Genomic DNA, 13,294 nt, shown 5'->3' on the forward strand with positions numbered 1-13,294 from the left:
TGCTGGGGGATGGGTGCAGGTGGGAGAGGTCAATGGGGGGAAAAGGAGACTTATGTAATACTTTTAACAATAAAGAATTAAAAAAAAAGATAATTCCTGATTTTATCGTGGGAAATATTCAAGTCTTCTGAGAAAGCAAATAACTGTTACCAAGTATGCTTATCTAGTATTAAACTTAAAAACAGGACTTCTTCCCATCTTTATCCTGCTACAGCAATTTTATATATTGCCTAAGGAATACCTGTGTTAAATATGAACACGTGGACGTAGTTAAGTAGATATTTGAAAAGAAGGAGTTTTACTAATATGGAAAAAGACTGTGATCTGGAATGGTCTTTAGAGATCATCCAAGACTCCTGGATATGTGTTTAATAGAAGAGGGAAAGTATGATGCCTTTCCAAACCTATAAATTTCACCATTGTTTTACTCTAGTAAAATATACTTAATTGCTGTAACAAGACCAAGAGGCAAGTTAGGAAAGAATGAATTACAGGAAGAGCTATCATCCCTGACAAAAGCCTTTAAGCTCCCCTCCTTATAGGTGATCTCAGTTCAGCCTCTGAAAGCTTTGACCATTGGCAGAATGTGAACAGAGTGAGCCAATCTTCCATCTCCTTCTGTTCTTGCAGCTCCACTTGCTCTTATCAAGCCTTCCAAGGTCCTCGGCCCTGTTGCTGCCTACTGCAGTCTGCCAGTAGGCCCAGGTATTCCAAGGGGTAAGCAAAAACCACTTATGTCCTCTGAAAAGAAGTGGATGGCAGGGAGGAGGGTGGTGTTGGAAGTACTAAAGGGAAAACACATAGGCCCCAGTTACCCAGTACTCACTTGGGTTGTGCATGATGCTGATATCCAGGTCCCAGCTGAGACCCTGCTCTCATCTCTACAGCCACAGAGCACTGATAGGAAAATTACAGAAGAGGAAAAGATCAGTTCTTTTCAGAAGTCTATAAAACACAATTCTGTTTAGATAGGTTCATCAAGGTGAACTCCACCTTGCTTTTCTAGTTCAGCACAGGTACCTGCTAAAATACCAGTCAGATACTGCAGCTTATTTGACATAGGCCACAAAGACTGTGATCTGGAATGGTCTTTAGAGATCATCCAAGTAAATTTCCTCATTTTAGATAAAGAGGAGTTCTTGAGAAATTAGTGGCCACAGCCTGCCCTGGCTGCCACCTTCCCATATGAGCCTCTTCTTAGGAATAACAGTTCCACAGCAAAGTTCTGCTTCTGAGAGATTCCCATCAATCTGAGTGAATTCTTGTTATCCTAGGGCAGCAATTTTCAACCTTTTCTCATCTCATGGCACACAAGCTAATTGCTAAAATTCTGCAGCAATACCAAAAATACTTTTGCCTATCTGACAAAAAAAAAAAAAAAAAAGGGGAGGTATATAAAAAATAAATAATAGTAATTATCTAACCTTTTTGCTCCAATGTGACTTTTTAAAAAATCAGGTGCCTACACATGTATATAAGGATTTCTGGTACCAAGAATTAACCAAACAAACACAACCTTATTATGTGACATGACCAATAAGATGCAACTTCAACATTATTATATTACCTATGTATTTATGGTGTAAGACAGGGCTGCACTGGCAATGTGAGATCAGACGTCAGCTACTTCAAAGAGCATGAAAAGCTACAGCTGTGGGGCTTAAAATATGACACCCCTAATTTTTATTAAGCAGACAAGTATTTAATTTTTATCCCTACCCTGGTTTCTACATCGGTCCATTCAGACTCTGCACCATCTGGATGGGCAGGTGCTACTGTGGAAGATCTTCGTTTTCGACTGGAAAAAGGGGAAACATGATGCAACAATTATTTTTGCATCTAACAACAGAGAACATTAGAAATAGGGGAAATACCACTACAGTTCTTCAGAGAACAAAAACAGAATACTTTTACAGGCTAGTCTGTTCCTGGAGAATGAGCAGCTAAGAAAGCGACAGCCCTCTAAAGAGAAACGTTTGATGATCACTCACCCAGTCGGTGATTCTTGTTTCAAAGTCTCAATATCAGTAAACTGAACAGCTTGTCCGCCACCCCTTGTTTTATACACATCACCCTAGAGCCAAGAGAAAAGGTCACCATTACACTTTCATACATCCAAATGATAAACATACAGTATACTTTAAATTGATACTGCAATCACAAAACCAGATGGTGCTTGGGACTGCTGGGCCTGTACTATTAAAATACTTTAGAACTCTCTCACTAAACAAGAGGTCCAATGTGATATAATCAGTACCATTCTTTTTTTTTTATTACTTTATTGATTAAGGTATCACATATTTGTCATCAACCCCCTCCCCCCGTTCCCTTCCCAATCCCCCCATCAGTACCATTCTTAATTGCAGAAAATAGTATTCCTTTTCATTCAACTTATCATATAAAAACTATGCTTAGGATCAAGAAATTTGCCAGAATTTCTAAATGTTCTAAGGCATTATACTTTCCTCTCTGGGTGTGCCATTCCCTTCATATTCAAATAACTGTCTTATTTAAAACTATAGTTATAATAAGAACCATCCTCTAAATTGAATTTGAAATTTAAAGCTTTTTTTTCTAGCCTTGTCTTTTACTTCCCTGATTATTCATTGACTATGTTCAGGGGGAAATTCTTCTATGGAAAGAAAAGAAAGGGCTTTGGGTAGCTTAATACTAAGTAATTTTGATAGGTCAAATTTTAATGTGGGCTTTTTATCTTGAACTGACAAGAAGCAAAGGTAGTTCTTTGTTTAGGTTTACTTTTTAAGTAGGGGTTAAAACAAAATACACATTAATTAAAAGTACATAATAAATCTGGCATTCCTCTAACAAACCTAAGATTCTAAGCTTCATTAAATAGAAAGCAAATTTAGTCCTGGTTTAACAGATTCACACCCTAAGCAGTTACTTTAGTTTTGTAACAAAGAGATTATATCATATACCCATTTATGTCCCAGTGGACACTGCCTGTGTGTCATCAAAGGAATGGAAGGGCAAATGGTTTTTTGTTGACTTTTTGTACATTTTTTCTCCTGTACAAATTTGTTTTTACCTTAATTAGTTTAGTTTCAATCTCCCCATCGGAGGCTAGTTCCTGGTGGGTCAGCATGTACTTCTCACACTTAGCTAGTGCCTTTTCATTTGCAACAGACACTGTGATGGCATGAGGGACATGTGGCTGCATGACTGTTTCAGTTTGCACGTTAGAGGCAGGCTTATGATCTACCCATCTGTCTCCTGCAGAGCGTGATCGTCTGTGTCGGAGACGAAGTGGTGGTGCGTTCTGATCAAGTTGAAAGGAATCAAGAAACAAGCATAACCCAGAATTAATTTAAGGGTATTATTAGAAGTGCAGCAGGTTTGGCTACATTAGTTGCTGACAATATCAAAACAAATGTATGAACTTTTTCAAAAGCTAAATATATTATTCAAATGTTTTAAATGTCCTCTTTGAATTTAAACACAAAACCAACAAGCATCTTTTAACACCAGCTTGTATATTATATATTCTACCAGGAACTTCCCTTTCAACAAAGAATGGAAGGGAAAATTCTGGTAATGCTGTTAGTCTTTCCGGTGTAGATAGTATTCAAGACAAAATCATTTCATATTCTTGATCAAAACCCAATATTTGTGTTTGCTATTGTGAGGTAATCTATTAGGCCCACAACTATGTTAAAAGCTTCAATAATATCAATGCAAGCCTAAACATTTCATAGATCTCTAAATAAAAGAGAAAATATGTCTTATACAAAGACAAAAAAAAAAAAGCTGATTGGACTGTATAATATAAAATGCTAAAGAACATAAGGTAAAATTAAGAACTCCATGTATAAAATGATTAAACGAATGTAAATAAAGTACTTCTGAGTATTTTCTGAAATTTTAAAATCTCTAAGCAGAAGTTCATTAAAAAGTCAAATGTAACAATGGCTATAACATATCCCCACCGCCCAAACATTTCATAAATGGTTCCAAGAACCAGATAAAGAATATAATGTCAGCCCTAGCCAGTTTGGCTCAGTGGATAGAGAGCCTTTGGCCTGAGGACTGAAGGGTCCCAGGTTCGATTCTGGCCAAGGGCACATGCTTGGGTTGCGGGCTTGATCCCCAGAAGGGGGCTTGCAGGAAGCAGCCAATCAATGATTCTAAACTCAATAAAATATATTTTTAAAAAAGAATATAATGTCAAACCAGTCTCTATCATACAATGAAAAACTATTTGCATCCAAGTCAAATGTCATGTAATTTTGGAAAAACTAAATTTAGTATATTCAATCTGAGAAAACATTTCACATAAGACATAGTTAATAGTTGGAAGCAATGAGTTATCTTTAGTAATTTGCCAATATGTTTGTTTGTAAAACTGAAAGCAAATGACACAGTGTACCAAAGGCCAAATCCTTCCAAGCTAGTTAAGTATGAAGACCCCAATTTCAAAATGCATATCTAGAGCACTAACGCATTTCCCTTATATAATTAGAAGAAACACATGAAGCACTAATGATACATCATGACAGTATAGAACACGGGCAATACAGTTTGTCCCAAAAGATGCCCAAGCTTCACAGCAAGCAGGAAACTTTCCATTCCAAGATAGTCTGGCTCTCATGATCTACCATTTAGCAAAAGTGATAGTTTTCCTGAGCACATTTAGCAATAAATATATTCTGAAACAAGCTTCAGAAAGACCTTACAATCTACTACCATTTATGAAATAAATGGTATTTATAATTTCAACCTTCAGGACATAATTTTTGACCAACAAACCTAAATGCATAGATACTAAACTTTTCTGCTGCACTTCTTAAGAGATTTTGATTTCAAGTGAGAAGTTCAAGTATCTCTAGTAAATCCTCTTAAATATCTCCTAGCCAAATTAGGTATTAAATTAATGTTGACCTGGCATAAGCAAACCATGAGTAGTTTTGTCTGTAAGCTTTCATGAAATAAAGGGGATTTACTAGAGTTGATCAGAAAGACCAGTCACCATAATTTGCTCCCTAAAAAGGTTTAAAGCAGTATCTGCAAAGTACAGAACTTAAGAGACTTAAAAAAAAAAAAAAAAATCAAAGGCAAATAATTACTATAAGATTAATATGCTTAGAAGAAAAAATTTAAAAGAGCTATATATTAAGATTTTACTAAATGTAAGTTCACACTAGTAACTTGGTTCATTTATTCAGATTTAGGGGGAAACTTTACCTTAATCCTTAAGAAGAAAATATGTGAATTTATTTAAACACCCTTGATTGAGGCAGAGCCCTTGTAAATTGAAATAAAGGTCTTGACATTAAAAGCAATTTATTGGGCATGCAAACCTTCAGTAGTTATAAAATAACTGGCCTGAACTCTTCTAAATAGTCAATGTCATGAAAATCAAAAAAGAGCAGAGACCCTAACCCATTTGGCTCAGTGGATAGAGCGTCGGCCTGTGGACTGAGGGGTCCCAGGTTCGATTCTGGTCAAGGGCATGTACCTTGGTTGCAGGCACATTCCCAGTAGGGGTGTGCAAGAGGCAGCTGATCGATGTTTCTCTCTCATGGATGTTTCTAACTCTCTATCTCTCTCCCTCCCTCTCTGTAAAAAAATCAATAAAATATATTTTAAAAAAAAGCAGAGGACTTTATTAAAAGAAATTAGAGACATAACAACCACATGCAAAGCATTCACCTTGATAGAATTATGAATGGAAAACAGAAAAACTATTACTGGGACAACTGGGAAAATGTAAACATGAACTATATATCAGAGGACATTTATTCATAGTTAATATTACCTTTCTTTAGTGTGATAAAGATTATGGTTATATAGAATTATGTCCTTATTCTTAGGGATGAAGTATCATGAAGTCTGACTACATTCAAAGGTTCAAGGAAAAAAAATGTTTACTTATCTATATAAAGTAACAATTGATACATCTAGGTAAGGGGGGGAAAAAGATACTGTACCATTCTTTCAACTTTTCTTTGGGTTTGAAATTTTTCAAAATAAAAGTTGAAAATATAGTTTTAAAAAGTAAAAGTTAAAAAAATAAAAGTTCAAAAGCAGCAAAAAACCTAATTAGAGAGAAACCATAAGAAAAAAAAATTTGGAGCCTGGCCGGTGTGGGTCAGTGGTTGAGCATCAACCCATGAACCAGGTCATGGTTGTATTCCCTGTCAGGATACATGCCCAGGTTGCGGGCTAGATCCCAAGTAGGGGGCATGCAGGAGGCAGCCAATCAATGATTTGCTTTCATCATAGGTGTTTCTCGCTCTTTCCCTCTCTGAAATCAATAAAAAAATATATTTAAAAATAAATCAGAAAATGTGCTATGACACTCATATTCACAAGCTCATTAGCTTATGCAACTAAAAAGCAGATTACTCTGGCATGTGCCCTACTGACCTGACCCTGTGTTCACTGAACACAGGTATTAAAAAAAAGTTTTTATTATTTTTTTATTGTTATTATTTTAAAATCTTTTTTACTTTGTTTTTATTGATTTCATAGAGGAAGGGAGAGGGGAAGAGAGAAAACATTGCCTAGCTGTCTCCAGCATGCCCTCTACATGAAACCTGGGTGTGTGCTCTGACCAGGAAAGAAACCAGTGACCTACTGGTGCATGGGATGATGCTCAACCAATTGAGCCACAAGGGCCAGGCTTCTTTAACTCAAGAGCTAGGCCTCAATTTTGGGATGATTTGATCTTTCAAATGAATATAAAAATTAGACCTTGTTTATAATGGACCTCACCCACCTTTCTGTCGAATTTTCTGAACCAAGTTATAAAAACACAAGATTAAATTCTATTGCTATAATGCTTTCAAATAACACTGGAACTAACCCTGTAGCATTGATCCTCTTCTACTTCTATCTCATTTCTGAATGTAGGAACCAACTCCCTGCCTTCAGTCCAGTACATCCCTCGCCTTCTGTCTGACACGATACAAGTTTTACTTTGTCCTGGCTCCTGCTGCCTACGCCTTGCAATGGATGTGACATTGGGAGGTGTGTTGTACGAAGGAATTTTCTGCTCCCATTCCGAAATACAGGAAGCTACTGAGATGCTGCTGCAAGAGTTAGAGCGCCTATGTAGTTGTGGTTGGCTCATGAGTTGCTGGCCGTTGGAAATCTGAGCAATATAGTTACCAGAAAGCTAAAAAAATTGAAAAGAAATTAATGAGCAAGAGTAAAAAACTGAGAGAAAGAATTCATTACTTTTCTATAATTTAACACATGAAGATAACATTATAATTATTTGTACTAAGTTACATTTTTATACTAAATTTGTGTCTATACTAGTTAAAACAATTAAATAGAAGTTTGAGAAATATAAGTAATATAAAACAAAAAGTTGATTCTCATAAGAACAGTCACCTAATCTAGCCCTAAATTACTACACAACTACAAATATCTTACAGGTACTGGCGATGGAGAAACAGATCTTGGAGTAGCTTTTTCTCGATCCCGCTCCCGAGAGGGTCTCTCTGGCTTTTCAGTTTTTGGTTCAGTAACAATAGCCTTCAGTTGTTTCAGTTTTTCATCTTTTACCCAGAGTTTATTTTGCATCTCCAGTTGTTTAGCTGCCACTCGCCGCTCCTATGGATTATCAATGGCAATAGACGTTTTAATTCAATTATACTATACAAACAAGTATACCAGATTACTAAAACACTCTGTCATAAAAACTATAGTTCTCCAATTCTTCCTGAGGTAACTATACTCCATAATGTTAATGAATTTCAAGGGCAGAGAAAGGAATGAACTGAATAGGCAACTATTGCCACCACCACCAAAACCCTAACCCAGGAGGTCATTCAAAACACTACAATTTGAAATAAATCACCCATCTCTGCGATAGGCAGAGGGATGACACTCACGCATTCTTTCTCCCACTTCATTGTTGTTTCCGTCACCATGCCTTGCAACCTGGCTTCTAGTCTGCGTTTGTCAGAAAACTGTTGCTGAAGTTTCTGATTCTGGGCTTCAAGTTCCTGTTGCAGATTGCGCTTATCTTCTTCATAGATAGTAGTTGTTTTCTCTAAAATTTCAATCTGGAAGGCAGACCATTATGTTCAATAATTGGCATGTAAATATTTCATGTAGCTCTAAAACAATCTTTTATAATTTGTTTATGGCAAGCCGAATTGTGGAAAGAAAAAATCATGGATAAAGCATTTTCCTCTAAAATTTCACCTGAATTTACTACCTTAATTCCTAGAAATGAGAACTTTTTATTTTTTTATTTTAATTTTTTTTAAAATATATATTTTATCAATTTTTTACAGAGGAAGAGAGAGGGATAGAGAGTTAGAAACATCGATGAGAGAGAAACATCGATCAGCTGCCTCCTGCACACCCCCTACTGGGGATGTGCCCGCAACCAAGGTACATGCCCTTGACTGGAATCGAACCTGGGACCCTTGAGTCTGCAGGCCAACGCTCTATCCACTGAGCCTAACTGGCCAGGGCGAAATGAGAACTTTTTAAACATGTTCCTCACTGAAAGATAAAGTTATAAATGATTTTATGTAAAAATTATTTTCCCCTAAAATTCAGGCCTAATATTTTTTCTTCTTATCAGCCAGGTCACCCTAATAGTCTGAGTTCCCAAACACTGGACTGCTGCTTGGTTTGGCCCTAAGTCTTTAGTCACTGGGCCTGTGCTAGTGGAGGTTGGTCAATGTTGGAGAAAGATGTTGCTTTTCCTATACCCATCACGCCTCAGGCCCAGGGTCTCTGGACAGCTGACTATTGTGTTGGCAGCGAGAAGGGCACCACGGGTTATACTGAGAGGTGTGTTGTACGAAGGTGGAGTCAGAACAGACCTTGGTTCAGCAACCTCAGTGGAGTTCTGGCTAAGAAAGAATTCAGAGCCAGCACTCAAACGATAAGACAGTTCATCATTTAGAAAGTCACAGAGGTAGAAGTGAGCAGTGGAAGAAAATAAGTTAGAGATGCAAAAGGGGCCCTTGGAGCTTAGGAAAGACAAAGGTAAAGGTCACATGTGGGGGGTGGGGCGGGAGATGGGAAAGGAGCAGTCGTCCTCCAGAGAGGGAGAGCGCCAAACCTAAATTTTTATTTTTAAATTTATTTCATTATTATTTTTTAAAATTCTCACCCGAGGATATGTTTCCATTGAATTTTAAAAAGAGACGAAGGGAAGGAAGGAGGGTTGAAGGGAGGGAGGGAGGGAACATTGCTTGGTTGCCTCTGTATGCCCCATGACCAGCATCGAACCTGCCACCTTTTGTTGTATGGGACAACGCTCCAAACAACTGAACCAATTGGCCAGAACCTAACGTTTTATTTTTAAGGTTATTTTGGTTGAGATTAATTTATCTCTAAAATGAGTGTTCCCCCCTAAATGATCCTCTATAAATGAGTGAACAAACATATATTGTCCAGTAATAAGTTAAAAAACCAAGCTATAATCAAAGCTAAACTCTAGAAAGTCCTTTATAAAGCTTACTTGTTTGGGCCAGAGAACATTTTCGTCAACTGTTAACATCTAACTCATAAAATTAAAGAGTATAACATCCCTTTTATGCTTTTCACTCACATTTCCTCTTTTTTAGGGGTGGTACGTTGAAGATTAGTAAATAACTAAGTGATAACTCTTAGTCAGCAGTATTTACAGACCTGGAGAGCATAAGGATTAAGTCAGAGAACAGTAGAAAATAGCCATTCTAATATTGTCAAAACCAACCTTATATTCTAAAGTTTTGGTTTTTTTCTCCAGTCGTTCTATTTCCAATTTTTGTCCTGATATCACCTTTTCTTTTTCATTCAGTTTTCCTTGAATGGAGTATTCTTTATTTGAAACACCCTTGTCAAATTCTTGCAACATACCTTTAAAAGTAAAAGCTGAAACAAAAGCACGCAGGTTTTGTTTATTCCAATTCCAAAGTAACAAACCCACTCAACTTTTTTAGCCAATACTATAAAGTCTTTCATTTTGCACTATGACATCCCAATCCTTATGGGTAAATAATTGGCTTTAAACAACAAATACAAAACCAGAAATAACAGATTTATCCTAGGAACAGTTAGATCCAAATAGAATCCCTAGTCACCATTTACTAGCTATGTAACTTGGGCAAGTTATTTTTCTGAGCACATTTCCTCATTTCAAAATGGGAATTTACCACTTATTTCATACCTTTTTTTTGGGTGAAGATGAAAATAAATTGATGATGGTGCTAAAAATAGATACATCACTGAGCACTAACTATGTACCAGGCTGTTCACTCTTCTACATGATTTTCATAAATTATCTCACAACGCCCTCTGAAGTAGGAATAATTACAATCCCCATTTTTCGGACAGGGAACTAAGAAAGAGAGGATTAAATAATTTGCCCAAAGGTATAAAGTGCCTTGCAAATAAGCACCCAGTAGGAACTACAAGTAGCTATTATTCCTTTGTGTACATCACTGTTAGTTTTAAAATGGGAGAGAATACACACCAACTTTTTTCGGTTGCTTTACTTTCTTGGGAAAAAAAAATCCGTGGGAAAAGTTTGTCAGTCTAATTAAACAATGCCTTGAGCACTACAAGTGCAAAGGGAGACAAAATAATCCTTTCTTAAAGATCCACCCCACTACAGAACTCAGATTCATTGCAAATTTCTAGAGTTAAAATGATTGTAAAAGGTTTTGGCCTTACATTGTTTGGTAAACTCATCAATCATCATTTGTCGTAGCTGATGGCGTTTCTCTAATGCTTCAATAAGCCTGGGGAGAGTCTGCTCATCATTGATATCCATAATCTCGCAGGACGGCAATGGTGGAAAACTCTGTAAGACCACTTCTGTAACCAACAGTTCTGTATTGAATTATAAAAAATTATAAAAAGTTACACAGGAGAGAAAGAACTTATTTAAACAAGTTTAACACTGATTAGAGCTCCAGTCCAATTAACTGTGTATTTTCTTGAGTTGTCATAATCATACATTTAGCTGTAAAGAGAAAACCAGGAAAAAAATATGAGTTATGTAACAAAAGAAGTCTCATTTATATACTGGTTCAGATTTCTTTTTGCACTTGGTGCTTGAGGGTAAGGGAAATGAACAGTTTTCTTATGTGAAATAGATTGAAAAGACAGACTAATCAGTGGGCAAATAATCTGATTCCAAAACATACCATCTCCAACTGGACCTGCCCGAATGTGGTTCCGGTATCGCCGTCCAGGTGTTAAACCAAATATTGCCTTATCTACTGGTCTTGCAACTTCAACTTCCTGGGTCACTTCTGCAAATCTCATGACTTGCTAAGACACAAAACAAATGGGAGATTTTTTTTTTTTTTGAAAGAGAGAGAATAATCCAAATGGGAGATTTTTGTTTGTTTGTTGTTCTTGTTTTTACACATAAACCTATCCCAAGTCCTGCCTTGGAAATTACTATGACACAATATTAAATTGGCCAACGGCTCATTTCTGTAACTGATGGCTTGCACCAATTTTTTAAATGTTCAAAATGTCATTCTTCACAGACAGTTGTTAGATAGTTGTTTTCTCTGTAGAAACCTGAGACTATATAGGATAAATACATTAAAATTACCATGCTTTCTTCATAATCTTCAGCCTTTGGATTCACACACACGATCATGCGTACTTTTCCTTCCCCATCAAAGTAGTTCTTGAACAGATGGGTTAACTTTGAATCTCGATATGGAACCATCTATAAATACATTAAACTCCAAATAAACATGTAAGGCAAAAAAGGCACACAAAAAATAAAACTATACACATGAAAGGCTGTTACTTACCTTGTTAGTTCCATACATTTGGTTCTCTCTCAGGACTTCCATACATGTTCTTAGCGTCATTAGTGACTGGTTAATGTTACCTAATAGAAAAATATACACAGAAGACATCTGAAAAAAAGGTGTAGTCTGTTTGGCTATAAAATCTCTATTGCATACAACTATTAGATGGAATTAACAGATTTTAGTGGCTCAATTTAAAGAGCTGTCCATGCATAGTCTGGCAGTATTTTAATAGCAGTTTCAGGAGAGGTTGAATACCAGCCTTCAGGGATTCATCAAAAGGACTCTCCAATGAATGCAACATTACACTTCATGACCCATTTTCTTCCACATCTTAAATTCCGTGAAATAGTATATTAGATGTAGATGTTTAATGTCCTCATATAAAATATTATCTCTAAAGCATGGCCATTTCAGGCTACAGTTGGCTCCATCAACACTGAAATCTCTCCTACACCCAGAGGGGCTCCTGTTTCTAAGTCAAGTGTCTTAGGACCCAGCTAATTCTTGTCCCCTCTACATCTAAACTTACAAGTATTTCTTGGGTGGCATACTTGTTACTTTTGACCACTCTTGTTTGGATTTCTGAACCAAGACAAGTCTGACAGATTAATCAAGCCTCCAATAGCACAGGAGATCTCACCTGCATAAACCCCAAAAGTGCGTAAGAATTTGTTTACTTTGGAACTCTGATTAAGGTTGATTAACTCAATCATGTTTTCATCTTTGGCCACCCTCTCAAAACACATGGCTCATCTGTACCCTCATAATATTCCATGATTCATGATTTATCTTCCTTAACCCTCAACTCCCAATGTCCTTTCTTATACTACTGTGCTCTCAGGAACCCATATTTGTTAACAGATTTCCCTAAATCCTCAAAGCTCTCACAGAATGATCCATTCATTCCTTTCCCTAATGGCCAGGTGTCCATATTGTCCATGCATACACTTCAGGGAGTCTATGGGAAAGGTCACAAATTACTTCTTTGTTTTTATAGCACTTATAGTTATTGCTAATCTCAAGATATTTATATTCATTACTACTTTGAAAGTATGTAGTTACTAGACCTGCTGGTGGGTTTTTATTTAAAGCGGAACATAAATTACTATATGACAAATGTTTTAAGCATACTTTAAAAAAAGTATTTCAACCTAATTGGTTTCCTTTATAATCTTATGTATTTTATGTCATATATTAAAAAATATTCTGGAAAATGTCCACAGGCTTTACCCTGTACCCATGGCACAAAGCCCTGAAACCTTACCCTTATTTTCCCATAAGGGTAGTGCTTTCCCTCTGCAGCACTTTTTGAGTAAAAGCTGCTTGTTTTCTGAAGCCTGACATTTATAAGGATGGTGAACAGAGGGAGGCCAGCAACGTTTTCCTAATTCCTTGCTACTGCCTGGTAATATTCCTCCTACATGCCAGCTCCTGGGTCATTTCAGTGTTTATGCCCCAACCACAATCTTCTTTTCTTATAGTTCTCACTCCCTAAACTTGTGGTTCCTCATCCATATTAAAAATGATAGTCCTTCCTG

The 13,294-nt window shown here is 36.7% G+C and overlaps 1 protein-coding gene across 1 annotated transcript in view; it reads right to left on the minus strand.

The window, feature by feature from the left end:
* Positions 1 to 13,294, minus strand: part of KIF23 (kinesin family member 23) — a 29,126-nt gene that overhangs the window by 670 nt on the left and 15,162 nt on the right. Inside the window, exons 8-18 of the mRNA XM_054716095.1 lie at positions 11,754 to 11,833; positions 11,546 to 11,665; positions 11,127 to 11,253; positions 10,651 to 10,809; positions 9,692 to 9,849; positions 7,863 to 8,036; positions 7,402 to 7,581; positions 3,050 to 3,280; positions 1,992 to 2,074; positions 1,720 to 1,798; positions 827 to 897 (exon numbers count right to left, since the gene is read on the minus strand). Of these exons, the coding sequence (XP_054572070.1) occupies positions 827 to 897; positions 1,720 to 1,798; positions 1,992 to 2,074; positions 3,050 to 3,280; positions 7,402 to 7,581; positions 7,863 to 8,036; positions 9,692 to 9,849; positions 10,651 to 10,809; positions 11,127 to 11,253; positions 11,546 to 11,665; positions 11,754 to 11,833 (1,462 nt within the window). The remainder of the gene's footprint in view (positions 1 to 826; positions 898 to 1,719; positions 1,799 to 1,991; positions 2,075 to 3,049; positions 3,281 to 7,401; positions 7,582 to 7,862; positions 8,037 to 9,691; positions 9,850 to 10,650; positions 10,810 to 11,126; positions 11,254 to 11,545; positions 11,666 to 11,753; positions 11,834 to 13,294) is intronic.

Source organism: Eptesicus fuscus, chromosome 5 (assembly GCF_027574615.1).
Source record: "Eptesicus fuscus isolate TK198812 chromosome 5, DD_ASM_mEF_20220401, whole genome shotgun sequence".
NCBI classification, from domain to species: Eukaryota; Metazoa; Chordata; class Mammalia; order Chiroptera; family Vespertilionidae; genus Eptesicus; species Eptesicus fuscus.